This window comes from Chiloscyllium plagiosum, unplaced genomic scaffold (assembly GCF_037043375.1).
Source record: "Chiloscyllium plagiosum isolate Xiang-an unplaced genomic scaffold, Cpla_swu_hap1 HiC_scaffold_30, whole genome shotgun sequence".
NCBI classification, from domain to species: domain Eukaryota; kingdom Metazoa; phylum Chordata; class Chondrichthyes; order Orectolobiformes; family Hemiscylliidae; genus Chiloscyllium; species Chiloscyllium plagiosum.
Window position 1 is genome coordinate 24,591,688 of NW_028270168.1, and position 27,102 is coordinate 24,618,789.

The window sequence follows — 27,102 nt, forward strand, 5'->3', positions numbered from 1 at the left end:
TAAGGAAGCTTTTAATATCTTTTAAGAAGTAATCCTTTGAGGATTTTCAAATCATGGTTGATTTACTGTTGGGAAAATGGATGTTGTGACATCTGAAGTTAGCCTGGTGATAGTTATTTTCCATCAACTTGTTGGGACATGTTATGACACAGGTAAAAGTAACTGGAATTTCTGGCCCAGAGGTTGGGGTATTACAAGGCAAAAGCTGTTTTACCTGGTGATATTGTGTGCCTGATGGCTCAATGTTATATTGAGTCGGGTGTGCTTTGGTCATCCAGTTTGGCTGTGCATGAGGGTACAGTGATTACTCAAGCAACTTTATGCTATTTCCTATCTCAGGATAGTTACAAGATTTACCCAACTTAAAATGAGTTTACAGATCTGGGTTTCAAGTGATTGGAGAAGCTAGTACAAGGACAGCTGATTTGCAAGGAAGTATTTAACTTGTTGCTTGTTTTATACTGGTGTTTATTTTGAAAAAGAAATTCTGTGTTGTATTGTTCGCTGTAGCTTGTACTTTGGTCAAATTGGGCAACTGTATAAAACGGGAATGACAACCACGATATCTTTACTGACGTAATATTCATAAAAATGAATATAGTTTAAGGGGTAAGTTCAAGGCCATTAATTAAATAAAACAGTGCAAGGAAGGATGGGAGGCCAGAAGAGTTCAGCTGCCATTGAGAGAGGCAACCTGCTGCTGCTGCTGCGATTGAGAGAGTGAGAACTCTGTTCAGAGAAGAAATCAAAATGTAAGATCTCAGAAATATGGTGAGACCACAGGAACTTGGTGAAATGGGCAGACGGGTGGTAGATGAAGTTCAATGCAAAAAATGTGATGCTTTTTGATCCAAAGAATACAGAATAATGGTTTACAGTCAAAGATCTTACTCTAAAGGTTGTGCATAAGCAAAGGGACTGGAACGTGTGTGTGTGATTACACTTTTAAAGGTGGCAGCACAGGTAGAGAGAGCTGCTCATAAAGTGTAGAGTATTCTAGGCTTATTTGATAGAGGCATAGAGTACAAAAGCAGGGAAGGTATCTTGAATGTTTATGGGATACTACTTAAACATCAGCTGGAGTACTGTGTACATTTCTGCACACTGCACCCTTAGAAAGGATGTGAATACATTGGAGAGAGTGAAGAAAAAGAATCATAAAAATGATTCCATGGATGAGAAACTTCAATTGTGAAAATAGATTGGTAAAATTGGATCATTTTTGTTTGAGAAAGCTCAGAGGAGAATTGATGGAAGTTTACGGAATCATGATGGGCCTGGACAGAGGAAATAGAGAGAAACTTTTCCCACTTGTAAAAGGATCAAGATGCAAATGTGAGGTAAGAAAAAGCTTTTTCATACAGTGAGTAGTTTAGGGTATGGAATCTATAATCTAAAATTCAGGTTGAATTCAGGCATTCAAGATGGGCTTTCAATGTTTCTATTTTTGATTTGATTTATTATTGTCACATGTACCAAGATACAGTGAAAAGTAATGTATTGTGTGCTAATCAGATAAGTCCTACTTGACATAAGTACATAATGAAAACAGAATAGAATGCAGAATACAGTGTTACAGCTAGAGAGAAGGTGCAGAGAAAGGTCAACTCTCAAGTATAAGAAGTCCATCAATAAGTCAGATAACAGCAGGGAAGAAGCTGTTGTTAAATCCTTTGTTACGTGTTTTGAAACCTTTGCATCTTTTGTCCAATGGAAGAGGGTGGAAAAGTGTCGAACCAGAGGTGGGGTCTTTAATTATGTTGGCTGTTTTCCCAGGGCAGCAGGAAGTGGAATGAAGTAACGAAGAAAATGGAAAGAAGGCGACTTTTTGTGATGGACTAGGTTGTATTCACAGTTCTCAGCCATTTCTTGTGGTCTTGGGTAGCCAGTTGCCATACCAAGCTGTGATATAGGAGAAACTGAGGACTGCAGATGCTGGAGATCAGTGTTGAGAGTGTGGTACTGGAAAAGTACAGTAGATCAGGCAGCATCCGAGGAGTAGGAGAATCGAAGTTTTGGGCATGAGCTCTTCATCAGCTGATGAATGTCTCTTGCCTGAAATGTCGACTCTCCTGCTCCTTGATTGCTGCTTGACCTGCTGTGCTTCTCCTGCACCACAAGCTGTGATATATCCAGATAGGAAGTTTTCTGTGGTACATATACAAAACTTGATAAGAGTCATTGCAGACTTGCTGAATTTCCTTTGCCTTTTGAGGAAGTGAAGGCATTGATGTGCTGTTTTGGCATTAGCGTTGAAATGGATGGACGAGGATAGATCATTGGTGATATTTACTCCCAGAAACTTGAAACTTTTAACCGCCTACACCTCAGCACCATTGATACACATGAACATAACCTCTACTCCACTTCCTGAAGTTCATGACTAGCTCCTTTGTTTTGCTGACATTGAGGGAGAAATTGTTGTCTTCACACTATGCCACTAAGCTGCCTATCTCCTTCCTGTACTCTGTCCTGTCGTTGTTTGAGATCAACCCACTATGGTCGGGTCATCAGTAAATGTTTAAATAGAGTTAGAGTTTAATTTGGCCACATAATCTTGAGTGCATAAGGAGTATATAAAGGGGCTTAGAATATAATCTTGTGGGCCACAAGTGTTGAGGATTATCGCGGAGGAAGTGTTGTTGCCTACTCTTGCTGATTACGGTCTGTAGGTCAGGAAGTTAAGGGCGAAGCAGAGACCTCGTCTCAGAGTTTGGAGGTGAGTTTGTTTGAATTATGATGTGGAAGGAGAAATAATCAATGATTTGAATAATCAATGCCCAGATGTAGAAGAATAATTCAGGAAATTGACAATAAATCAAAGACAGTCTTTGCAGACCTGAATAGCCTCCACCTCATCATATCAATTCTGTGACACTGATAAATTTGTGGACTAGTTGTTGAAAAATAGCACATGTTTCTAGGGTATGATAGAAAAATGAAATGGCTATCTTCACTCATGCACATATGGCACCATTTTATCTTTTGGTCTTCTGTGATACTGTAACCGGCCGGTACTCCCTGTGAGTGACTGGGTGGATGAGCAAGAAAATGGTACAAGTGGGTGAGTAAGCAAATGGCTAGTAGGTAGTTGGTGGGTGAGGGGATTACTAGGATGGCTGTGGGGCAGGAGATTTAGCAAAGCAAGCCTATCGGACTTGCAGATAACTCCTGGAAATCCTTGGGTAATGCTGAAAGGGCTGGGATTTGAACCTCCACACATTTTCCCTGACTTTGTGCTGAGAGAAGGCACAAGTTGTTGAAGCAAAGGCGTGGATAATAATTCTTGTAATATGTTACAGAATTCTGGATTGATCTTGCAATTGCCTGCTGCTAATGTATGCAAAATGACGCCTAAAGTAAATATTTTCTTTTTAGATAAAAATTCCACGATGGAAATCAGTGAAGAACCGATGACGTACTTTCAACATAATGGCATCATATTCTGTTCACCGTTACACACAGTTGAGCGACTTGAATGGCTGAAAGAGTTCAACATAGATCCAAATATTCCAGTCATTGTCACTTACCCCAAATCTGGTAAGAAACCGTTGTGATTTAATGTTGTTGTGTCCAGAGTTGCTGAACAATTACTTCATAAGAATGTTTAACATGTAATTATTAGATTACTTACAGTGTGGAAACAGGCCCTTCGGCCCAACAAGTCCACACCGACCCGCCGAAGCGCAACCCACCCAGACCCATTCCCCTACATTTACCCCTTCACAAACACTACAGGCAATTTAGCATGGCCAATTCACCTAACCTGCACATTTTTGGATTGTGGGAGGAAACCAGAGCACCCGGAGGAAACCCACGCAGACACTGGGAGAATGTGCAAACTCCACACAGAAAATCGCCTGAGATGGGAATTGAACCCGGGTCTCTGGCGCTGTGAGGCAGCAGTACTAACCACTGTGCTACCGTGCCGCCCATAATTATGGCTTTTAATTTTTTCTTTTGCTTGTGAGCTACTCCCTGTGAGAGTTGAATCCATGAATGAAGGTGATCTGTGAATCTGTGATAAAAATACATTCATACTCTTCATCTGTCAGGATCTCATAAAAACTGAATTCTGTTATCACTTGGGCTTGGCTGGTATGCACAATGCCTCATTTTAAATGGAGTTATGGAAAGCAGCAGAAATCAGTGTCTGCTGATCGCATTTGCAGGACCTAAAGTGCTGCCCAGGCACTTATTTTGTCCTTGTTAGCTTAGATAACCAGTGCCAGTCCGTGTATCACAAAGTGAATATCACAAAGTGTCATGCCATTATTATGACAAGAAAAAGAAGCTAACAACAGAATTACAGAATGACTTAATCACAGGAGGCCATTTGACTCAACAAACGCGTGTTAATTCTCTGCAAGAGCAATTCACCAAGTCTCATTCCCTATTTTTTTCCAGTAACTGTGAAGATCTTTTCAGATAATGATCAGTTCTCTTTTGAAACCCTCAAAAGAATGTCACTTCTACTGACAATAGGCCATGGTTGATAACAAATGCAAAAAAAAGAATCTATTTAACATCAGAATTTTCTCATCATTGGTCTCTTTTGTGATACGAAACCTCGAAGCTGAGAGACAAGGGATAGGATTTACAGATAAGTTGGCCCAAATTTCTTGCAATGTCTGATAGACTGGGTGGTGTATCCAGTTGCCAGCTGACCCCCACACGCATATCACAGCGTTTCCCATTTTTTCAGCAACTGGAATGTCCACGATGCAAGTGCAGTATTAGGAGAAAATGAGGACTGCAGATGTTGGAGATTAGAGTCGAGAGCGTGGTGCTGGAAAAGCATAGCAGGCCAGGCAGCATCCGAAGAGCAGGAGAATCGACATTTCAGCCAGAAGCACTTCGCCAACATTTCTCATCTAAGTACTATGCTCTTGCCCTATTTTCAAACACTTTTGTGGTTCTGTCACCATAGTCCTTCCAGACCATAGGGGCTGCTCCCTCATGAGAGACCAGCAACTGGTGGTGATTTAAGCTGAGGACCACCAGATCTCAGGCAAGGGAAGAGGTTGAGAAGGAGAGTCCTTTATAGTAACCACAATGTGGTGATGGGAATTGAACCCGTGCTGTTGGTGTCACACTGCTTTGCAAAGCAACGATCCAGCCAAATGTACTGCACTGATTCCCCAGACACTTTTCAGTCTTTATAAATAGAAACCTCAACCCTAGGTCAGAAACTTGTTTGCCCCATGCCACTTTGAAGTCTTACAGTTATCCAAGGACCTGTCTATCATCTGAAACTTTAAATGGGGAACTGATAATGATAGCAAGTACTACTGTCTGTAATACTATAACCAAAAGTATCTCCAAGATGATTTTTCTGGAGAAACTACCTCATTGTAGAATGCAAATATAACTTAATATGACTTAAAATATATTCATTCCACTTAATTAAAGATCCCTGAAAAATAAATTAAAACCTTAATCTCATGATGATGACGCTAGGAGCCAGTGTTTGTTCACGATGTAAATAATTAAATTTACCGAAACAGACATTTGCTGATGACATTGCATTTTGGCAGCAACCCTTGAATCTATAATGGAAAGAATTTTAAAATTTGACTGAGACTGACATAATCCATTTTGTTCAAGCATGTTGAATATCTGTTGCATTTCAATTATTTCACAGTGGACAGTGTGCTGCTGACAGTTTCAGAACAATGACATTCCCCTGTGTATTCTGATTCTCCTGTTTTGAGTGCACGTGTGCCCCCTGACAGAAAGAATGGACCAGTCTGTTTTGTCAATACAAGAGTTGCTATTTATTTGACAACACTTCTGTTGATGATAAGTTCATAAATCTTATGAGTAAAGTCACAAAGAAATTGCGTATTGAACCTCCCATACCAAGATAGAGAAGGTAGGGCACCTTTTTCCTTGTTTTTCTATTAATTAATTATTTATGTCTCCCTGGTTCAGGAACAACATGGATGCAGCAGGTCACAAGTCTGATTTTATGCAATGACAATGATTCTAAAAAAGAGATGAACCTCTATGCCAGAGCCCCGTGGATGGAGATTATGATATTCAAGCCTGAAATCACAGATTATCAGATGTTGACAACACATTTAAACTACCAAATGGTGCCAAAATGTGTGAAAAACAAAAAGTTCAAGGTGTGTTTTAAACCAACCTTAAATATAATTGCAGTCCAATAAGTTCTTTGTTACATTGAAATTGTACACAATCTATTTTTCCGATTAAGTTCAAATGTACAGAAAATAAACTCTCACCATACAGTAACTCTAATTTCTAATGGCATATTAGTTATATTTCTTTCATGAATGTCATACATTTTCTTCGCAAGTAAGTAAAAACCTAAAACAATCATCCTAAGTATAGAGTTGATCAATGTGGCTCCACCCCCAGTCTGGAACTTGTCTACGCTGGGGACATTTCCTCAGTGTGACTCACTCAACTGAAATGCAGTAATTTACTAAGTTAGCTCAGCCAATATATTTTACTTCATTTGTTTAAATTTAAAAGTTGAGCAATGGTTGTGGCATTAACATTTAAGGTGCCTTAAAGGTAAGCAATCTCCTTGAATGTACTGTTCTTTACTCAGTCTATCAACTTTTTTTTTAATATAGATATTTTTATTAGAAATTTAACATTTTTACAAGTTTACAAAAATAAACAAAACTCTCAAGTACAAACATTGATATACAATTAATTCTTAAATATATAATAACCAAAATTTAACAAAAGTAAAATACCGAGAAAGAAAGAAAACCAAAACTCAACTAACTACTAATCTAACCTACAACTAACCAGAGTGTATATTTAAGTTTCTTACATTATTCAAATAAGAGAAAGAAATAAAAACAACGGATAACACAGGAATTGGGTAGTGAGATACATGCTCGGAATGTGTTAACATCAAATGTAACAAAACCCGTATTCGTGCGGGATTCCTCTCCCAAGGACCAGCCAGGTTCGTAATCTCAATTAAATAAAAGCCCTTGTTAGGATAGCCGTAATATCTGTATTCATATAATTCAATATTTTATGAGATAATTCGGTCTTTCGGTGCACCATATTTGTAAGGAAGTCAAGGGGAATACATTCCATAATTAATCTGTACCAATTTGAAAGACCAGGGAGGCTCTCAGCCACTCAGTTTACCAAAATATTTTTCCTTGCACAGAAAGAGAGAATAGAAAATAGTCTCTTCCCGTGCATATCCAGGGAGGATAAGTTCGAAAAGCCCAAAAGGAGAGATACAGGGTCCACTTTAATTTCCATTCCTAAAATTTCTATCAGGGTACTTGCTACTTTAGTCCAGTATCTACGGATCTTATGACAGGCCCATAGGCAATGTACAAGAGTGCCCACCTCTATTTTACATTTGGGACACATTGTGGATGCCCCTGCCTTAAATTTTGCCAATCGATCCGGTGCTATGTGGGCCCTATGAAGTATCTTCAGCTGGATAGCCTGAGTTCTGTTATAAATGGTGATTCTTCTGGCATTTTCCCAAATGTCATTCCACGTTTCTATAGAGATTTCTAGTCCAAAATCCTGATCCCATGTTTTAAGCAGATTGTCCATATCTCCCGATACTTCATCATGTAGTAAATGATAAATAGTACTGACGGAAGATACCCCCATTGCTCGTAGTACTCTACATTCTCTATCTGATTTATAAAGACTATCTAATAACGTAGTCTTCTTCTGTATATAATCTCGAATTTGGAAGTATCGAAAGAGGTCTCCATTAGGTAATCCGAATTTCTGATGCAGCTGTTCAAAAGACATTAGGACCCCATCTTTAAATAGGTCCCCTAGACATGAGATACCCCTGGATCTCCAGAGTTTAAAAGTGGCATCTGTAAACCCCGGTTGGAATCGGTGCATAGGGGGATGTTTTATGTGAGTTGCCCTCATTTTGCCGCATTATATTCCAAGCTTTAATTGTGTTTAGTATTATAGGGGTTTTACAGTGATCCGTAATGATTTTCCTCTTGTCTGAAAATAAAAGGTTAATAAGTGGGCATTTTACTTGAGAAGCCTCGATGTCCAGCCAGATTGATTGCGGATCAGACAAGACCCAATCAGCTATGTAACTTAATAGGGAACTTAACTGATATTTCCTAAAATCTGGGAAGTCCAATCCTCCCCTTGCTGTAGCTTCTTCAGCTTAATGAGGGGCCGTCTATGATTCCAGATGAAGGAATCCAATCAGCCATATAATTTACATAGTGCCAGCCTCGGCAGCATCACCGGAAGCATTCTCATAGGGTATAGGAGACGGGGCAGGACATTCATTTTAATTAGTGCTATTCTACCCAGCCAGGAAATTGGAAGGTCTCCCCAAGGCTGGAGGTCCTGCCTTATCCTTTCCAGTAAATGCACAAAGTTAGCCTTGCATAACTGACCAAATACTGGGGTAATAAAAATGCCTAAATATAAGAAACCCTCCAGGGACCAACGAAAGGGAAAGTGGGATCCGTCCACTAAGTAGGGTATCATAGCAAGGCCACCCAATGGCATAGCCTCTGATTTTGAGAAATTAATTTTATAGCCTGAGAATGCGCTAAATGTATTAATAACTTGGATTAAGCGAGGTACGGACATCAGAGGATTACTGAGGAATAGAAGAACATCATCTGCATAAAGGGTAATTTTATGTTTACCTGTATCAATCCTCGGGGCCGTGATATTAGGATCAGCCCGTATAGCTTCTGCTAGTGGTTCAATTATTAGCGTAAATAATAATGACGAGAGAGGACATCCCTGATGGCAGCCCCTACCCACACTGAAGCTATCCGAACTTAATCCATTGGTAACCACAACTGCTTTGGAATCACTATACAATGTTGAGACCCATTTGGTAAACACCGTTCCAATGTGTAAAACAAATATGACCATTCAACCCTATCGAATGCCTTTTCCGCGTCTAATGAGATTACTACTCCTGGTTTCTTTCTCTGATGGCAGGCTTGAATCATATTCAAAACCCTTCTAATATTATTGGATGATCTACAGCCCTTAATAAACCCCGTCTGATCCTCCTTTATAATATGTGGCAATACCCTTTCTAGTCTCAATGCTAATGTTTTAGAAAGGATTTTAAAATCTACATTTAGCAAGGATATTGGTCTGTATGACGCACAATCTTCTGGATCCTTTCCTTTTTTAAGGATAAGAGAGATATTTGCCTCTTTCAGCGAAGGCAGGAGATAGCCCTGACTATGTGCATAGTTATACATGTCCATAAGTGGACCAGCCAATATTCCTGTAAATTCTTTATAGAATTCAGCTTGAAAGCCATCTGGGCCAGGTGCCTTACTGCTCTGAAGTTGCCTGATTGTGTCAAGTATTTCTTGAACTGTTAGGGGAGCATTTAAGACCGATACCTGTTCCGGAGTTAGGTCCGGAAAGGTCAAATTTTTAAAAAATGATTGCATCCTCCTAGTCCTGTCTTCACAATCCTGCGATTTATAGAAGTCAGAATAAAATTTTCTAAAAATAGCATTAATCCTTTTATGATCATGAGTCAAAATACCCGTACTTTCCTTGATAGACGTGATAGTTTGAGGGGCCTTTTCTTTCTTTGCAAGAAATGCTAAGTATCTACCTGGTTTGTCGCCAAATTCATATAACCTTTGTTTTGCAAATATTTCCCTCTTAGCCGTTTGGGTAAGCGTGGTGTTTAGAGCTGTCCTAAGGGCCGTAATCCTTTGCAATTTGATAATAGAAGGTCTATCAGCGTATGCTGTTTCAGCTGCTTTTAAGCGAGTTTCGAGCAGACGCTGTTGTTCTCCCTTTAATTTTTTCTGGGTCGCTGAGTAGGAGATGATCAAACCTCGCGCGTAAGCTTTGATGGTCTCCCACATCATTGATGGGTTGCTAGCCGTACCTAAATTAATTTCTAAAAAAGTTTTAAATTCTTGAGAGAAGTACTTTACAAATTTACTATCTTTCATCAGGAAGGGGTCCATACGCCAATGCCGAAGGGATGTCCTATTGTTCCTTGCCGTGATTTCCATATATACAGCAGCGTGGTCGGAAATTGCTATACTATCTATTTTACAGGATGATATGGAATTTTAAAAAATCGAGGGGGCAAAAAACATATCAATTCTGGTATGACATTTATGTGGATTGGAGTAAAAAGAAAAATCTCTGCCCTGTGGATGAAGACATCTCCATACATCTACTAATCCTAATTCTTTGTTCAGATCCACCAATTGTCTAGATCTAGGAGATACTCCTGCAGTACTCTTGGGAATCCTATCTATTTCTGGATCCATAATACAATTAAAGTCTCCCCCTATAATTGTATGACGGGCACCAAGAGCCATCAATTTTGAGAAGGCTTCCGTTATAAATTTGAAGGGGTGTGCCGGGGGGCAGTACAAATTTAAAATCCCATATTCCTCTCCATTTATAAGGGCTTTAATCAGAATATATTGTCCAGATTCGTCTTTTATCTGATTTAGGATTCTGAAAGGGAAGTTCTTCCGAATAAGAATAACAACTCCCCTATTTTTTGAGCTAAAAGAAGAAAAAAAGGCCTGATCAAATCTACCCTGTCGTAATTTCAAGTGTTCTTTATCCAACAGGTGTGTCTCCTATAGGAGAGCTATATCAACTCTTTCTTTCTTGAGATTTGATAATATTTTCTTCCTTTTGACTGATGAATTACTCCCCTTGACATTCCAGGTGCACCACTTAACCGACTGATCAATCATAATCATCCGGGCAAATCTGAGACCCCTCGGGAGGGGAAACCCTATCCAGAACATCCCGAGCATAGAGCATATAAAATTCACAAAAATAAAGGCTCTCTAATACACTCACAAAAGTATAATAAAAAACTATTTCTAAATAATAAAAAAAATGTATTTAAATGGAGATTTTCCCCCTTGTTCCCAGGGGGTATCACTTCCTTTCCAAAGGTCCATCGTATCGTCTCCCAACCAGTGCCCTACCCTTGACCCAGGCGCTCCTCAATAGGATGAGGAGAATTCAAATATACTACAAAGCTAGAGTTAACAGTGAGCACCCTACCCCCACCCACACCAACACCTGGATATATTTGGTAATGTTAATACCATGTATAAACATATATGCACGTTCTCCCCATGTCTGCGTGGGTTTCCTCCGGGTGCTCCGGTTTCCTCCCACCATCCAAAAGATGTGCAGGGTCAGGTGAGTTGGCCATACTAAATTGCCTGTAGTGTTAGGTAAGGGGTAAATGTAGGGGTATGGGTGGGTTTCGCTTCGGCGGGTCGGTGTGGACTTGTTGGGCCAAAGGGCCTGTTTCCACACTGTAATCTAATCTAATCTAATCTATAACTATAAAATTACAACCTCAACAAATAATAATTAAATATAATAATACAAAATAACAAGAGACAGAGGTAAAATAGAATAAGGCTTTTATATATATAGAATAATTTAAAAAAACCCAAGGGGGGGAGAAAATCGTTAAATAGAGAACAAATAAATAAATCCCTCTCCCCACCCCCCAAGATAATATTAAACAGTAAGGTAAAAAAAAAGAAAATGGGGGGGATATAAACCAGAGTGGGGGGAAGGCAAACCAACATCCATTATCTCTTACAATTTATTTAAGAGAGTCCAAACATTCCTTAGCTTTTTCCGGCGATCTGAAGTTATACACGGATCCTTCATGGTTAAAGCGCAGCGTCACTAGGTAGCGTAAGGAGTACTGAATATTTAAGTCCCTTAAACACTTCTTCGCCTCATTGAATGCCTTCCTCTTTCGGACCAGAGCTGGGGAAAAGTCCTGGAATAACATGATCTTGGATCCTTTATAGATTATGGCTTGGGAATCTTTTCCAAGATTTCTAGAGGCTTCTAGGAGTATCTGCCTTTCCTTATAGCTCTGCAGCCGGAACAGGGGACGGGGACGCTGGTTCGAGCCGGGCCCACGTATTGCGACCCGATAGGCCCATTCCACCCTTACTTGGCCTGATCCAACCTTCAGATTTAAAAGCTGTGGCAGCCACTGTTCGAGAAACGCTGTAAGCTGGCCTTCCTCTTCCCGTTCGGGAAGGCCCAGCAAACGAATATGTCTTCAACGACCTCGATTATCGAGGTCATCAATATGATTTGCTGTTCGAGAGTCCGGTCCCGATCCACGGCCGATTGTGCTGTAGTTTCGGAGGTTGCGGCCTTTAGCTCCGCCCCCCCGACTCGGCACTTGATTTCCTTTCTGTCTCGGTCGTGCTTTTGCAGCGCGGACGAGAGTGAGTCCCATCGACTTGGGGATTCTTCAATAAAAGCGTCGATCTTCGCATCCACTTTGGAGATGATTTCCACGAGGCTCGCCACTGTATGCAAGTCCCCCAGGGTGGCTGTGGATGCCTCAGCTGCAGCTGGAGAGGGTGGGGGAGGGGTTCCTGCTTGCTGAGAGTTGCGGGCTCCCTTCCCTTTAGTCATTTTTACTGAAGATTAGATTGTTTAAATTTAATACTAAGCAACTAATTAAATTAAACAGCTATTTTAAATGATTTGGTGAGTGTGGTGGGGGTGGGTGACCCACTTTGCCCAAGTCTTGGGAGGAGCACTGTAGACTCAGACTTGCTGGGTTGCCGCTATCTTGGATCCCCAGTCTATCAACTTTTAAATAGATCAAGAGTCCTGGGTTCAAGTGTCACCTGGTCCAGAGGTGTGTAATAATATCCCTGAACACTTTTATAGACCAACTTGTACAGTATGGTTGAATAGTTGGCATTTTCCATTACCCTCTGGCAATGTCATAGACTTTGCAAAGCTCTTGTCGGATCTTGCTTTTGAAGTTGCATACCCGTTTGCTGTGAATTCAACATGGAACTCCGAAACAGGTGAACCAATCACACAGTTATACTTTGGCAATAATTTAGGCTTTCTGTCAGAAGTGGGAATGCCCTGTATGAACTTGAAGACATCCATGAGTCTGAGAATCTGCTGGCACTATTAATTGCTGGGGTTAATGTCTGGAAAATCCACTGCAAGGACTTCTTGAGGTCTTTTGATTACCAGGGACCCCATGCCAGGGTGAGGTTGATTTGCTGCTTTGGCCAAAGTACACCTCTCTCAATTTCATCAGAATTCCTGTACATCAGGAGCAGTAATACTGCTCTCTGACCAGAGCAGTCATTTTTCCCATTGCTTGGTGTTGTGTTTGATCATGAACGCCAATTAACACTTGCTACTTGAGGTTGTTAGGAAGCATGAGCTGCATCACCTCTCTTTCACTGTCATGGAGCAGCCTTCAGAAAACTTATTGCTCCTGTTTCCCAGAGTGACCAGGAATATTTTTAACCCCACCTTGGTCTTTGTGAATGCGAAAGTGTTGGACGAATAGTGTGATTCAGGATCTCAACATCGTTTGTGGCTGTTTGGATTCCTTCATCAGCTGGCATCAGGTTGGCAGTGTTGAGCCTTGTTGTTGTGGTGTAGTCAATGTCAATCAGCTGAGCTGTTTGAGGGCCTTTTTGAGACAGAGATCAAAAAGAAAACTATTCCTGGCTCTATCTTGGTTTGGACCTTACTCATAAGAGCATTTAAGGGACTTGGCTGAATCATAACGTGTATGTCAGAGGGAATCGGGGACAGAATGCTGCTTTTGACTTGTTAATTGGCAGAGTACCAGCCATCAGCCTTCAATTAGCCCCAGGTTATTCTCCTGCTGTGGGGAATTTTCCAGTGAATGGCCTTAGCATTTGCGTTGTAATTTGCCTAAACTGCACTGGATCTTGAATTGAAACTAATCATGTTTAGTGGCCCATTTGCAAGTGTCAGCAACCAGCAAGCAGAAAGTCAGAGTCTCCTTAAACATGGGGTTCCATCTTGTGCAAAATTTTAATTTGCTGTCAGTATGTCCACTGTTCAGTGTTTTGTCTCCTGTAAGATAGTGCTTGATCTTCATTCCTTTTGTTTTATGCAGAAGTGTGAAGTTAAAGGGAAGCCATCTGTTGCAATTGTTAAAGTAGAGCTTCCTAAACACCTGCCATGCTGGCGACAAGGCTATCAGCTGGAAAGTGCAGGCCAAGGGCAAAACAAAAGTAAACAGTGCAAATGACCTCCAAAGGTTTGGAAACCACCTCCCATGGAGTGATGAAATACTCTGAGAACAAGTCTGGTCAGCAAAGCTGATTAATGATAACTGATTTCTCTCCATTGGTGCTGCCAGACCTGCTGAGCTTTTGCATCAATTTTTGTTTTTGCACTTAATCGAATTGTTTGGGTGGCTTATTGCTCGGTACAGACATTAGTAAATGAACAGCAGCTGACAACTGATTTATATTTGTTCTTGTATTTGTTTCCAACCCAGATCATTTATGTCACTAGAAATCCCAAGGATGTGATTGTGTCTTCATATTACTTTCACAAATATAGTCGTTTCTTGGAGACACCAAAGGATTTTCAAGATTTCTTGGAGAAATTTGTTGAAGGAAATGGTATGTTTTTTTTCTAAAGTTTTACTTGGACTTATCAAATGTATCACATTATTCCTTTTTTTTATATACGTATTTTTATTGAAAAAAGGAAATTTTCAAAGAAGTTTTTACAAAATTAGAGAAGCAATACAAACAAGTATAAACACCAATATAAAATTAAGTAAATAAGAAAAAAGAAAAGTAATAAATGATAACCAAAACAAGAAAAAGAGAAAAACCCAACTAACTACTGATTTATCTTACAAACAGCCAAAACATAAAATAGGATATCGTACATTACTCGCGATAAACAACAGAATAATTGAACAACTAAGTACATGCTCATAATAGATTTACACCATGTCCTTTGTTTTAATAATCAAATTGTTTAAGATTCTCTGAACTAGAAATTCAGCTCCAAAAGTGAAAACCTCAGAGGGATGAACACAGCTCTTTGAGCTGCTCCTGATGTGGTCCTACTCTACTCCGTATACAGGAATGAACATACGTGCACACACCTGAAGCCTCCCAGCTCGTCATATCATGACATCAAAGAGCTGTTCCAGCTTTCTCCGCCATATTTGGTGAAACGGTCCATTTTCCACAAACTTCAGCATGTGTCTAGAGGGTCAGCCATCAACAACTGATGAGGATGGCTTGGGGTGGGAGAATATGTAAATTTATAAAGAAAAATGATGTGATGGTTTTGCAGAGAAATTATTGTGACAATGATACCTAGAGTGAGATAGAGTATACAAGTATTTAAAAGTAAGCAAATAGGGTCAAAAAGAGAAAATGGCAAAAAAGACAAATTTAATGGCTGTTTACTTAAATGCACATAGTATTTTGAAGAAAAGAAATAAATTAATGCTACAAGTAGATGTTAATATGTATGATCCTACAATAATTATAGAGACATGGTAACAGGGAGGTCAAAGCTAGAAACTAAATATTCAGTGGTAGCTAACTATTGTAAGGTCAAACAGGAAGGGAGGGTGGTGAGGCTCATTTGATAGTATACAAATGATATGTGTAGTAACAGGAAATTATCTAGGATTGGATGGTATCGAATTCACATGGATGGAGGTAAGAAATAACAAGGGAAAGAAGACACTAAGGTCTTCCAACAGTTGGTGTTCTATTGAACAGAATTAATCAGGATATATAATCAGGGCACATGAAAGAGGCTGTATATTACCAAGGCAACTTTAATCTTCAAGCAGATTAGGACAATCAAACTGGCAAAGGTATCCACAAGGAGCATTCATGGAATGGAACAATACGTTGAGGTTCCAACCAGGGATCAGGTTATTTTGGATCTGGTAATATGTAATGAAGCAGATTTAATAAATGATCTCAGAGTAAAAGATTCCCTGGAGAATAGTGACCATAACATGGTAGAATTTAGCCTTTACTTTGAAAAACTTGGATCAGAAACAACAGTGGTAAACTTAAATAAGAGCAATTACAATGGAATCTGGGCACCGTTGACTGGAGTGGACTGGAAAGTAATTTAGTGAGAAAGATAGGTGATGAATAATGGCAGACACTGTTACAATATGGAGTAAACTGCCCTGCTTAGTTTTAACCCAACAACACAGAAAAGATTTATTCCGTGCAGCAATCTGTGAAAATTTGATAGGCCAAGACCCGAGTTAAAGTAAAAATAACATCTTTATTTTTAAAGTATAAGCGAGAATAATTAGCTAATAACTATTTACAACTCTTTCCTCTATCCTATCTTTTATCTTCCCTATCCACAATACCAGTCCGAGAAAACTCCCAATTAAGATTTACAAAACAAAACTTCTGATATCAAAATCAGGCAGCTTTTGATTCTCCTCTGTATTCCTGTCTTTTTTTCTTCTTCTTGGGGATTCTGTTTCACAGGTTATTGATTGATAAAGGTACCTTTAAGAGAGCTACTTTCAGGCAGTCTTTACTTGCTCAACTGTTCAATTTTCCCCAGCCTTATACCCCCATAGAATCAGATTATATCATTGGCTTTTAAGATAGTTAATAAAATCAATTCAAACTTGATTGGAGGTGGATATTTTGGGATATAATTTAAGCTGATTGGCCTAAATTGTATTTCTTTTTGTCTCTAAGCACCCAGGTAATTGAGTTGATCGACCAAATGTTACATGATTTTTTTATTCCCAGAACACTTGGTGCTGTCAGGTAGTTTTTGCTAGCTTTTAACTCTCTAAGGTACAATACACTGACATCTTCATAACAACACTTTAAAAAAATGTTTATGATTCACAGCAAAGACAAATTCCAGTGAGGAAGGCGGATCCTAGGAAGGGAATAAATGGATCAAGGAAGTTAAGGATAGTATCTAATTGAAAGAAAAATATACAATGTGGCAAAGTTTAGTCGTGAACTACAGTTTTAAAAGCCAACAAAGGCCAAAAAATAATTTTTGGAGAAAATGCACTGAGGGCAAACTGGTAAGCAATATAAAAGGAAATAATAAGTGTTTTTTTAAATACATAAAAATAGAAGAGAGAATCCAAAGTGAACATAGGCCCTTTTATTGAAGAGGACGAAGAATGGGGAACCAAGAAATGGCTCTGGAGTTAAATAATATTTTGTGACAATCTTCACAGTAGAAGACACGGATAGCATTCCCAAAATGTGAAACAATTGAAGAGTTAAAGTAACACATAATAACTATCACTAGAACAAAAGGTATGAAGGAAACCAATGGCGCGAATGGTTGATTATTGTCTTAGACCTGATGTGTCCAAGGCTTTTAAAGGAAGTAGCTACAGCGATCGTGGACACACTGGTAGTAGTTGAACAGGAATCTTTAGATTCTGGAATAGACAATGGCCGATGGAAACACTTATTCAAAAAGGGAAGGGAAGGGAAAAAAATCAGACAACTATATGCCAGTTAGCTTAACACTGGCTTGCTCTTTGGCACTTTGCCATCTCTATGGCATCTATCCTCCATTTTTCCTATATCCCTCTGCTGGTCATATCTTTGATTTTTGTTGACTGCTGTCAGCAGAGCAGACCCATTTTCTCCTTGTCACACCTTCATTTAGATCTCTAGTTCACTTCACTATCATGAGCACTCTTTATGTTTTGCTGGGGATAGCCTCACAATCAGTTCCAACCATGACTACCAACAGCCTGGCAACCATAACTTTCCAATTCCTTTAATTTCTGATGAACAGTAATATTGATCTCAAATTACCTCAGTTTCTCTCACCACAGATGCTGCCAGACCTGCTCAGTTTCCCCCGCACTGTTTGTTTTTATTTCAGACTTCCAATATCTGCAGTATTTTGCTTTTATTTGAGAGCTTAACATATCATTGGGCAAACGATAAAGTCTTTTGTGTAATAGGAGAGGATTTAGAAATGCATGATATATTCAAGCACAGTCAGCATAACTTTATGAGATGGAGATGATGCCTGGCAAATTTATTAGTGTGCTTTCTCGAGGAAACAAGCAGGTGAGATAAAAGGGAACCAGTAGATCTGATATTTTTGGGATTCGAAAAGGCATTTAATAAGGTACAGCACAGGATCAGTACTAGCCACAATTATTTACAATATATATTAATAACATGCAGTGACAGAAATGAATGTTTGTGGTTGACTCACTATATTTATCCTTCTTTGAAGTGTTCTATGGATCTTGGTTTGAACATATCAGAGACTGGCACAGTCATAAAGATGAACTCAACATCTTGTTTGTGGCATATGAGGATATGAAAAATGTAAGTGATATTTGTTTATGTATGGAACCAAAGATGCTGAATAAATCATGAACTATATGGACCTGAAACAATTACAGCAAGGAATATGTTATTAAATGTTCTGTGTCCAGGTTTTCTATAAATCAGAATGTTTACTTTGAAGAACATTCTCAAAATTCTAAGTATGCAAATTGAATGGGCAATTCTATTTTGGACAGGCAACATCTGTCCGCCAAACTAGCAACCAGTGCTCCCAACCCATTAATGAATGAATGAAAGAAAGTCAGAATGGCTATCATTTTGGGAAAAGTGGGAGTTGTTTTCTTCAAACTACCTCACTAGAAGAGAGATTTGGCAGCATGTTTAGTTGACAGTGCTGCTGGTTAAACAATAACAAAGGTGGAAATCAGCAAAACTTTCCACATGGTTAGAAATATAAAACAAACAAAAATGGGTAAAATGGCTGGTTAATGTTAACATGTGGGCCATGCTTCATGAGACACTGGCATCAGTACCAGGGAAAGTGAGGGTTGTCCCATTGGGATGGTCTGTACTTGGGTTTTGGTGGAACCAATGTTCTAATGAGCTATGCAAGTAGGGAAGCAGAAAAACTTTGAAACTAAATAATGAAGACAAGGGATCATAATAATGAAAAAGTGACAAATCAAAGAGTAGAGACATGGCAAGATAGAAAAAATATTTATTGAGGAAATGATAAATCAGGAAATGGAAAGAGGTGATGAACTCAAATAAATTACAAACGTCAGAGAAGTAGTATTGAGTAAATTGTTGGCGCTACAGGCTGACAAGTTTCTGGGTCTTGATGGGTCTTTTCTTTTTGGCGCTGAAAATAAGTGAATTATCAGGTAGTTGATGTGTCAAATTTAATTCCCAAATTTCCCTAGATTTGGAGAAGGTTCCATTAGAAAAAAGGAAGTGGGACAGATGCCAAAAACTAGGTTACAGACAAAAAAAGGCAGATGCTGGAATCCAAGGTAGACAAGCAGAAGGCTGGAAGAACACAGTGGGCCAGGCAGCATGTGGAGGTGGAGAAGTCAACGTTTTGGGTGTAACCCTTCTTCAGGACTGGGAATGGATCTAAGGGGAGCTGCAGATAAAGGGGGTGAGTGGCAGGAATTGAAGGGAGGAGAAGGGGCTGGGAAGGGAGTTGGGCAATAGGAAGGGAAGTCACTTGAAATTGGTGAACTCAATGTTGATTCCTCAGGCTATAGGCTGCCCAGGCAGAAGATGAGGTATTGTTCCTCCAATATGAGGTCTGATTCATTGTGGCAATGGAGGAGGCCAAGGATGTCATGTTGGAAAGGGATTGGGATGGGGAATTAAAATGGGCAGTGACTGGGTGGTCCAGTTAGCCCCTGAGGGCCTGGCTGAGATGCTCAGTGAACCGTTCCCTAAGTTTACGTTTGGTCTCCCCGATGTAGAGAAGACCAGATCAGGAGCAACGGATACAATAAACTAGATTGGGAGAGAGACAGGTGAACCTCACCTGGAAGTACTGTTTGGGGCCTTGGATGGAGGTGAGGGGGGTGGAGTGCCAGCTGGTTTTGCATCTTTTCTGGTTTCAGGGGAAGGTACCTGGAATTGGGGGGGGGTTGGTGGAGAGAGTGGTGCAAACCAAGGATTGGCAAACAGTCCTTGTGGAAGGCAGAGAGGGATGGAGAGGGGAAGATGTTCTTGGTGGTGGGGTCTATTTGAAGTTGGCAGTAGTGTTTAAGCATGATGCATTGGATGCGGAGACTGGTGGACTGGTAGGACAGGGCAATGGGGACTCTGTCTTTATTGTGTTTGGGGAAGGGTGGGTAGTTTAGACCAGTGGAATGGGGAATGGAGACACTGCAGTGGAAGGCTGTCTGGATGACAGAGGGAGGAAAAGTGCGTTGTTCAAAATAGGTGGACATCTGGGATTGTTGGGAGTGGAATGTCCCCTCATCCAAGCTGATGCGGTGGAGGGTGAGGAATTGGGAGAACGGGATGGAGTTTTGGGGGAGTGGGTTTGGGAGGTCAGGAAAGGGGAGGGAGGTGTCTGAGGTGGATCAAGTGATTTTGAGGGTGGGGTGGAAGTTGTGGGCAATGTCAATGAACTTCTCCAGGGAAAATGTTAGAAGCTATCCTCTTGGGTACACTTAGGAACTCTAGAGGGTAGTAAGGTTAAGGATGAGGTTCCAAACAAAGCATAAAGACCTCAATGGTGGAGAATGGGAGCTGAATTTAAATTAGAGCATCACAATGCTTGTCAAGGGTGAATGAAGTCTGCAACAGAGAACAGCAGCCAGTCATCTCGGCCTCCGAATCACTGGGCTTCAACCCCTATCTATAACGATCCATGTAGCGGCTGTCTGTTCTCCTGCACCCACACCTCCACGTTAAAAGACATTACACACAGGCATCCTCCCAAGAGGTTCCTGTCCGACTTACATCCCGGACAAAAGTCCTATGGTGATCATCTAGTAGTGGAGGGGGCAGGACTGTGATATCTGGAAACCCTTAGTCACCAACGGACACACTAGGTGATGGGTGTCAGACTTAGTTGTCCTGCTCCTAGGACAACTAAGATAGAGCATTTCCACAGCTGCACTCACCTCTGTTTAGGAACTGCGCTGCTCAACCCAGTAGGTGAGGGGGCTGGGAAAGATGTTCTAATGATAACCTGCCTCAAAATTCCCGACTGGGTTACTGGGTCCACAGGGATCACTCACACGTAGTCATAAACAAAGAATAATAAACTTTGGAGCCTGGAATATAAGAACCTTGAATGACCTGAGAAGTGACCAACCTGAGAGAAGAACTGCAATCATAGCCAGAGAACTGAAGAGATGCCAGAGCGACCTTGTTGCTCTTCCTGAAACCTGCTATGCTGATGGAGGGCACTTTCTTCTGGAAAGGGAAAGCTGCTGGTAATTCTTCTTGGAGACTTCAATGGCAGGCACAGAAACAATCTCTTTACAAAGCCAGAGGTGAGTGCAGCTGTGGAAATGCTCTATCTTGTCGTCCAGGAGCAGGACAACTGAGTCTGACACCCACCACCTAGTGTGTCCGTTGGTGACTAAGGCCTTTGACACAGCCAACCATCACCATGATGCAGCTACTCTGATAAGTTCATCGGGATACTGAGGCTGCTGCATGTTGACATGTCTGAGACAGTGCTTAGCAATTGTGGATTGGAGCCTGAGCTTTTCACAGTAGAGACAGGGTCAAACAGGGTTGTATCATTGCACCTATTCTGTTCACCATCTTCATTGATGCCACCCTCCATCTCACTGGCTAAAACCTGCCCAAGGAAATTCTAATCATTTAACATATGGATCACAGACTGTTCAACCATTATAGGCTCAAGGCCAAGGACGAGGTCTCCACTACCTCCATCTTGGAGTTTCAATATGCTGATGACAATGCCATCACAGCACGCTCTGTGGAAGATCTGCAGTGAATCTTGGATGGCTTTGCCAAGGAACAAAAGCTCCTATGCCTCAGCCTTAAACATAAAAAGCACTCTAGTACTCCATCAATAATCTCTCCACCTCTCCTACAACAAGGGCCAATGACCATCTCCTTGAAAACATGGATCACCTTCTATACCTCAGCAGCCTTCTCTGCTCCAAGGCCAACTTCAATGCAGAAATACAACACCACCTGAGCTGTGCCAGTGGAGACTGTGCCTATCTCAGAAGAAGGGTGTTTGAAGACCATGACCTACAGGCTCAGACTAAACTTCTGGTCTACAAAGCCATTGTCTTTCCCACATTCCTCATGGAGCTGAAATGTGAATTACCCACAGCAGGCACCTTAACGCACTGGAACAACACCAGAAGCTATTAATAAATACCCTCGAGCAGGGCAATTCATTCTGACGATGTTGAAAAAAATTTTAATTTTAGTCATTATGAGGCAGTATACAATTTTTATGATTTGATTAAAAATTGTATTGCTAAGTTTGAAGTAAATGTGTATACCTTAATTATAGGAGAATGCTAGTCAGATTTATAAATGTTAGAAAATAATTATGTTTTAGATTTATCTTTGAATGACTTCCCGTTCTGAATTATTGAAGGATCTCCGGAGTGTGGTCCAAAAAGTTGCATCTTTTCTGAATAAAAAATTGGACGAAGAAACCTTGGAGTCAATTTTGAATCAATGCACATTTAAACATATGAAAGAAAACCCAAAAACAAACTACAAAGATCTTTCAGACCTGTTCAATCCAGAGAGTGGGTCTTTCTTTAGAAAAGGTGAGTAATGCAGTGATCATAAGCAGGTTAGTACAACTCAGCTTTATGGTTGCTTGAAAGATTGGTATCTATTCAGCCCTTATTTTTACTCAGGAGTTTAAAAAATAGAAAATATGTAACAATAATTGGCTTAATTGTGCATTCTCACCATTAATGGTCTTCAAGGATGGTTTCTTAGATGTGGTTATATTCACTGAGCTGGGAAGTTGATTTGCAGACGTTTTGTCCCCTGTCCAGGTGACATCTTCAGTACCTCCTGTGAAGCGCTGCTGTACTGTACTTTCTGGAATTTAGTTGGCTCCGTTTCTGCTGCTACTCGTTGCTGGTTCCGGTTGTTTGTTGTCGTGGCCAGTATGGCACTCAGCCACAGACTCTATCAACAAGCACATTGACCTACACCCAATATACCGGCCACTACAATGGACAACCGGAATCAGCAGAAATGGAACCAAATAGAATCCAGAAGACACAGTATAGCAGCGCTTCATAGGAGGCTCCAAAGCACTGAAGATGTCACTAGATAGGGGACAAACGTTTGCAAATCAACTTCCCAGCTCAGCGAACATATCCACTACTACAACCACAACAATCGGCACCTGAGTGACAAATCTCTACACAAACCTTGAATATTGTCTTAGACTTCTTAAGTGCTTGTAGTTTCCAGCGAGTATCTGAAATTGGGATAGATTTTACCTGAAATTGAGAAACAGAATTGCTTAACAGAAAAACAGTATTAGTGTTAATGTTGAATGTTTCAAATTAGGTGGGAATGGTTTCACAGTAGACCTTTATTTGCACTCCATAGGGGTGATTCCAAACTCCAATTCTTCCTGCAGTAACATTACACGCACAATGACGCCATCTCAGGAACTCCCTGGTGACACTCCATGGATATAATAATTTTGATGCCCCATGCTTTTCAATTTGCAATTCAAATCATGACCTCAATAGTAATGGTCTATCACAGAACCATTCAATCTGTGTTTCCGATTCAGATTTGAATTGATGTGCAACATTGTAAATGCATAATTCTGTTAATAACAGATGAATAATCTGATACTAATTTCAAATTTATGCTTATCTATATATTGTGTCAATGTGTTGAGTACATTTCACTAAATATTTAATCTCTGATTATCTGCTTTTAGGAATTACTGGAGACTGGAAGAATCACTTTCTTGTGTCTCAGAATGAGTGGTTTGATTCCATCTACCAGGAGAAAATGGGAGACTTCCCTCTGAAGTTTGACAATATGTGACTGATTAGACTTCATTCCCAAATAATTTGTCATTTTGAAACTGCAAACTGCATGATTCTCTAATAAATTTCTATTGAGCTTTTCCTGATATATCTTATAAGGGCATGCAAAGAAGTTACAGCAACAGAAGTCTTCATTTTAGCTTTTCAAGTCTGCTCTATCTAATAAAAATATAGCTGATCTGATTGTCACCTCAAACTCACATTTTTGCCTAACCATGATAATCTTTCACCCTCCTTGTTCGTGAAGAATCTATCCATCCCTGACTTGAAAATATTCAAAGATGCTGTTCCCACTGCCTTTTGAGGAAGAGAATTCCAAATAAGCTACCCTTTATTTTTAAACAAAGACTTGTAATTCGAAATTCTCCCATACTGAGAAATATCCATTAAACATCAAACCTGACAAGACCCTTCAAGATCTTGTATGGTTCAATCAAATTAGCTCTTATTTTTTGAAACTCCACTGGATCAAGTCCATCCTCTTCAATGTTTGCTCAGGAAACCAGGCATTGCTTTAGTAAACCTTCTCTGTTCTGTTTCCAATGTATCTGTATTTTTCCTTAAATAAGGTGACCAACACTATAACAGTACTTGAATATGGCCTGACCAATAGCCGGTATAACTGAAGAATGACCTTCCTCCTTTGTATTCACTTCCCTTTCCATTAAACAAGAATTTTTTTCTTGGATCCAAGCATTTCATTTTGTCTCGAGACACAACAATTTCAAAGAATTCCTTACTGGCTTTCCGTTTCTTTGCCTCAATAAACCCCTTTCTCAAAATTCTCCCTCACGTATCCCAAACCTGGTAAAGCTGGCAGTTGTTTCCTTTCCCTTACAACTCCTGAACTGATTGGTTTTCTGGGCTACTTCAGCATTAACCATGTTACTGTGCATCTCGGGTCATATGTAGGCTACCAGATAAAGATGATGGATTTCCTTCCCTAAACAACATTAGTGAACCAGGTGGATTTTACAACAATCAACAATGATTACATAGCCACCATTAGATGAGTTTTTGATTTCACATGATATTAAATTCAAATTTCACCAGCTGCCATAATCAGATTTTAACCCATGTCCTCAGAACATGAGCCTGCATCTCTGGATTTCTAATCCAGTGATATTTTCATTATGCCACAGCCTCTCCCCAATAAGAAAGAAATATATCCTGCATCCCTTCTTAAACACTCTACCAACTGCCCAGATATCTTTTGGAACCTGTGGATAAGCACTCTAATGTCCTTCTGTTCCTCTAAACCTCTCAGGACCATTTATAGAGTATTTCTTTGCTTTGTCCAAAGTTGCAGATAACACTTCTCCGAATTGAATTCCATTTGCTCATCTGACCAGTGTCAAAATATTTTATTTTTCAAGGGCTTCTTTTGAGATTTTCTTCAGGGTAACTTTTTGTATTTTATGGGCTACCTTTTGCAAGGGCTCCTTTCTCATGCTCACTAACTCCTTTCTGAGATGATAAGGTCACAAAGTAACTTCTTGATTTCTCTTAATGCATGGGATATTTTTGCTGATCTTTGGTATATTTGGGCTCTCAGAATTAAAAGTTTTCAACAATATCCTCAAGTATCTTTACTTTGGTGAACTTAAAGCCACAATCATTAATTTCCTTTGCACCGCAGTATTTAAATTGGCATGAGACAACAGGCATACTTTAGCAACCTCAGGCTTCTACTTTAGCAACACCAGCCACTCTGCAGCTACACTTCCCTCCAGACCCCAGGACTGGTAGCTTTGCTCCCCAGCCCCTGGCCTCATCTTCCATTGCCACAGTCTTCTGCCTGGCAGCCTTACTGACTGCTCCCACTCACCTCACTGATGATCCGATTGCAGACTGTTTCTTTGCCATGTTTGCAAGACAGAACCAGCCTGTGACTGGAAATGCAGCTCCTCACAGACATTGTCCATTATTTTGATGGGATAGCTTTACTCTCAGTCGGTGTCCACATAAGATGGAATTAACTCCTAACTTCATGGTGAAAGTGCTCCTGAGTAGCAGCAACCAGAATATGATTGAACTTTACATACAGTTTAATGGAGAGCAGTGTGGGACCAAGATTACTATTTTAAATTGCGCAGACACTTTGCAATAAAAATGAAATGTCATGCAGCCTTGCCATGCTCCAAAATGCCTTAAAATGACTATATTTGCACATCTCTCTGGATTAACCTGATTATACTTTATTAATAAAAAAAAAATTCTAATCAACCTGCTCAGAGATGTTATTAGACACCCCTGGAGCAGATAGGACTTAAACCTTGGCTTCCTGGCTCAGAGATAGGGCTACTACCACTGCACCATCTTCTTCTATACTTGTCTGCACTTCACTCCCTACTGAAGCTCCAAGCGGCCTCCAAGAACATTCTAACCTTCCTTAAGGATGGTGTCCCCGTTTTAGTTTTGATGCGTCCTGTCAGACTTGCATAGGTCCCACCTTCCAGAGACACAAACTAGTGTGATTCTGGATTGTAAAGCCTCCATCCTGCTCTTGTTCTTTAGCCACATATTGTCTATTCTATTTGGCTATTCCTATCCTTATGAGCATGTGGCATTGGGAGTAATCCAAAGGTTTACATGACAAGTTTCACAAGAAAGTCAGTTTTAATATTCCAAATTTACAGTAGTTTCACTTGAAGGAAAACAAGTAACAGACAAATCAGTTGCCCTCCCAGACCTTTAATAGGGATAAAGTTAATTGTTTGTTCATTTTGTTTAATGGTCTCTTGTCTCAGAATATTACACTTCCCCATTTAGTGTAAATCTCAGCCATCCAATTGCTTATTATTAATCTTTTACATCTGTGGATTCCTCATTGTGTGTTTCTTCTGTTTCATCATCTTCCTCTGCAATGTCTTCTTCTGCATCTTCTTTTTCCTTCTCTTGTTCCTCAACCTCTTCATCAGAAACCTCTTCATATTCTTCAACCTGTGCATTGAGGTCCATGTTCATGCTGAAACAATGTATTCTTTCAATTCTATCACCATTTGTCTTGGTGTATGGTAACTGAATGTAATGTGGTGGTCTCAAATAACACCATGGCAAGGTCTGTGGCAGTCTCATCATCCTCGTTTACCTTAACTTGTTTCAGCATCTCTTGTCAAAGGATGTCTTGGATTAATTTGAAATGTCTTCTTTTCACTCAAATGGTAACTTGTTGAAATATCTTATCACATTGAGAAATAAAGAGATTTTTCTGAAACTGGTATTTAGCTGATTGGTTGTTTTGGTCTGCTTGTGTGTTTTTTTTTAAACTTATCTTTGCTTGTGGTGTCTGCTGTAGTTTGGAGTAATTTTAGACTTTGGATAATCTCACAGAACTGCAATAACAGAGAAGCCATTCATTACAACATCTCTCTTGATTTCATACTCACAGAAAGAATTACCTTGCACATGTAATCTCAAGGTGAGGATGAATAGAGATATGAATTCAAATCTCATCAAGACAATTTTTG

At 40.0% G+C, this 27,102-nt stretch overlaps 1 protein-coding gene across 1 annotated transcript; it reads left to right on the plus strand.

Moving 5' to 3' along the window:
* On the plus strand, positions 1-26,853 carry LOC122563630 (amine sulfotransferase-like). Its single transcript, XM_087976816.1, has 7 exons — positions 1-152; positions 3,379-3,540; positions 5,935-6,131; positions 14,306-14,432; positions 18,052-18,146; positions 22,195-22,372; positions 23,521-26,853. Exons 1-7 carry the CDS (start codon positions 77-79, stop codon positions 23,628-23,630), a joined length of 945 nt encoding a protein of 314 aa, XP_087832942.1. The 5' UTR covers positions 1-76; the 3' UTR covers positions 23,631-26,853.
* Positions 26,854-27,102: the final 249 nt, after the last annotated feature.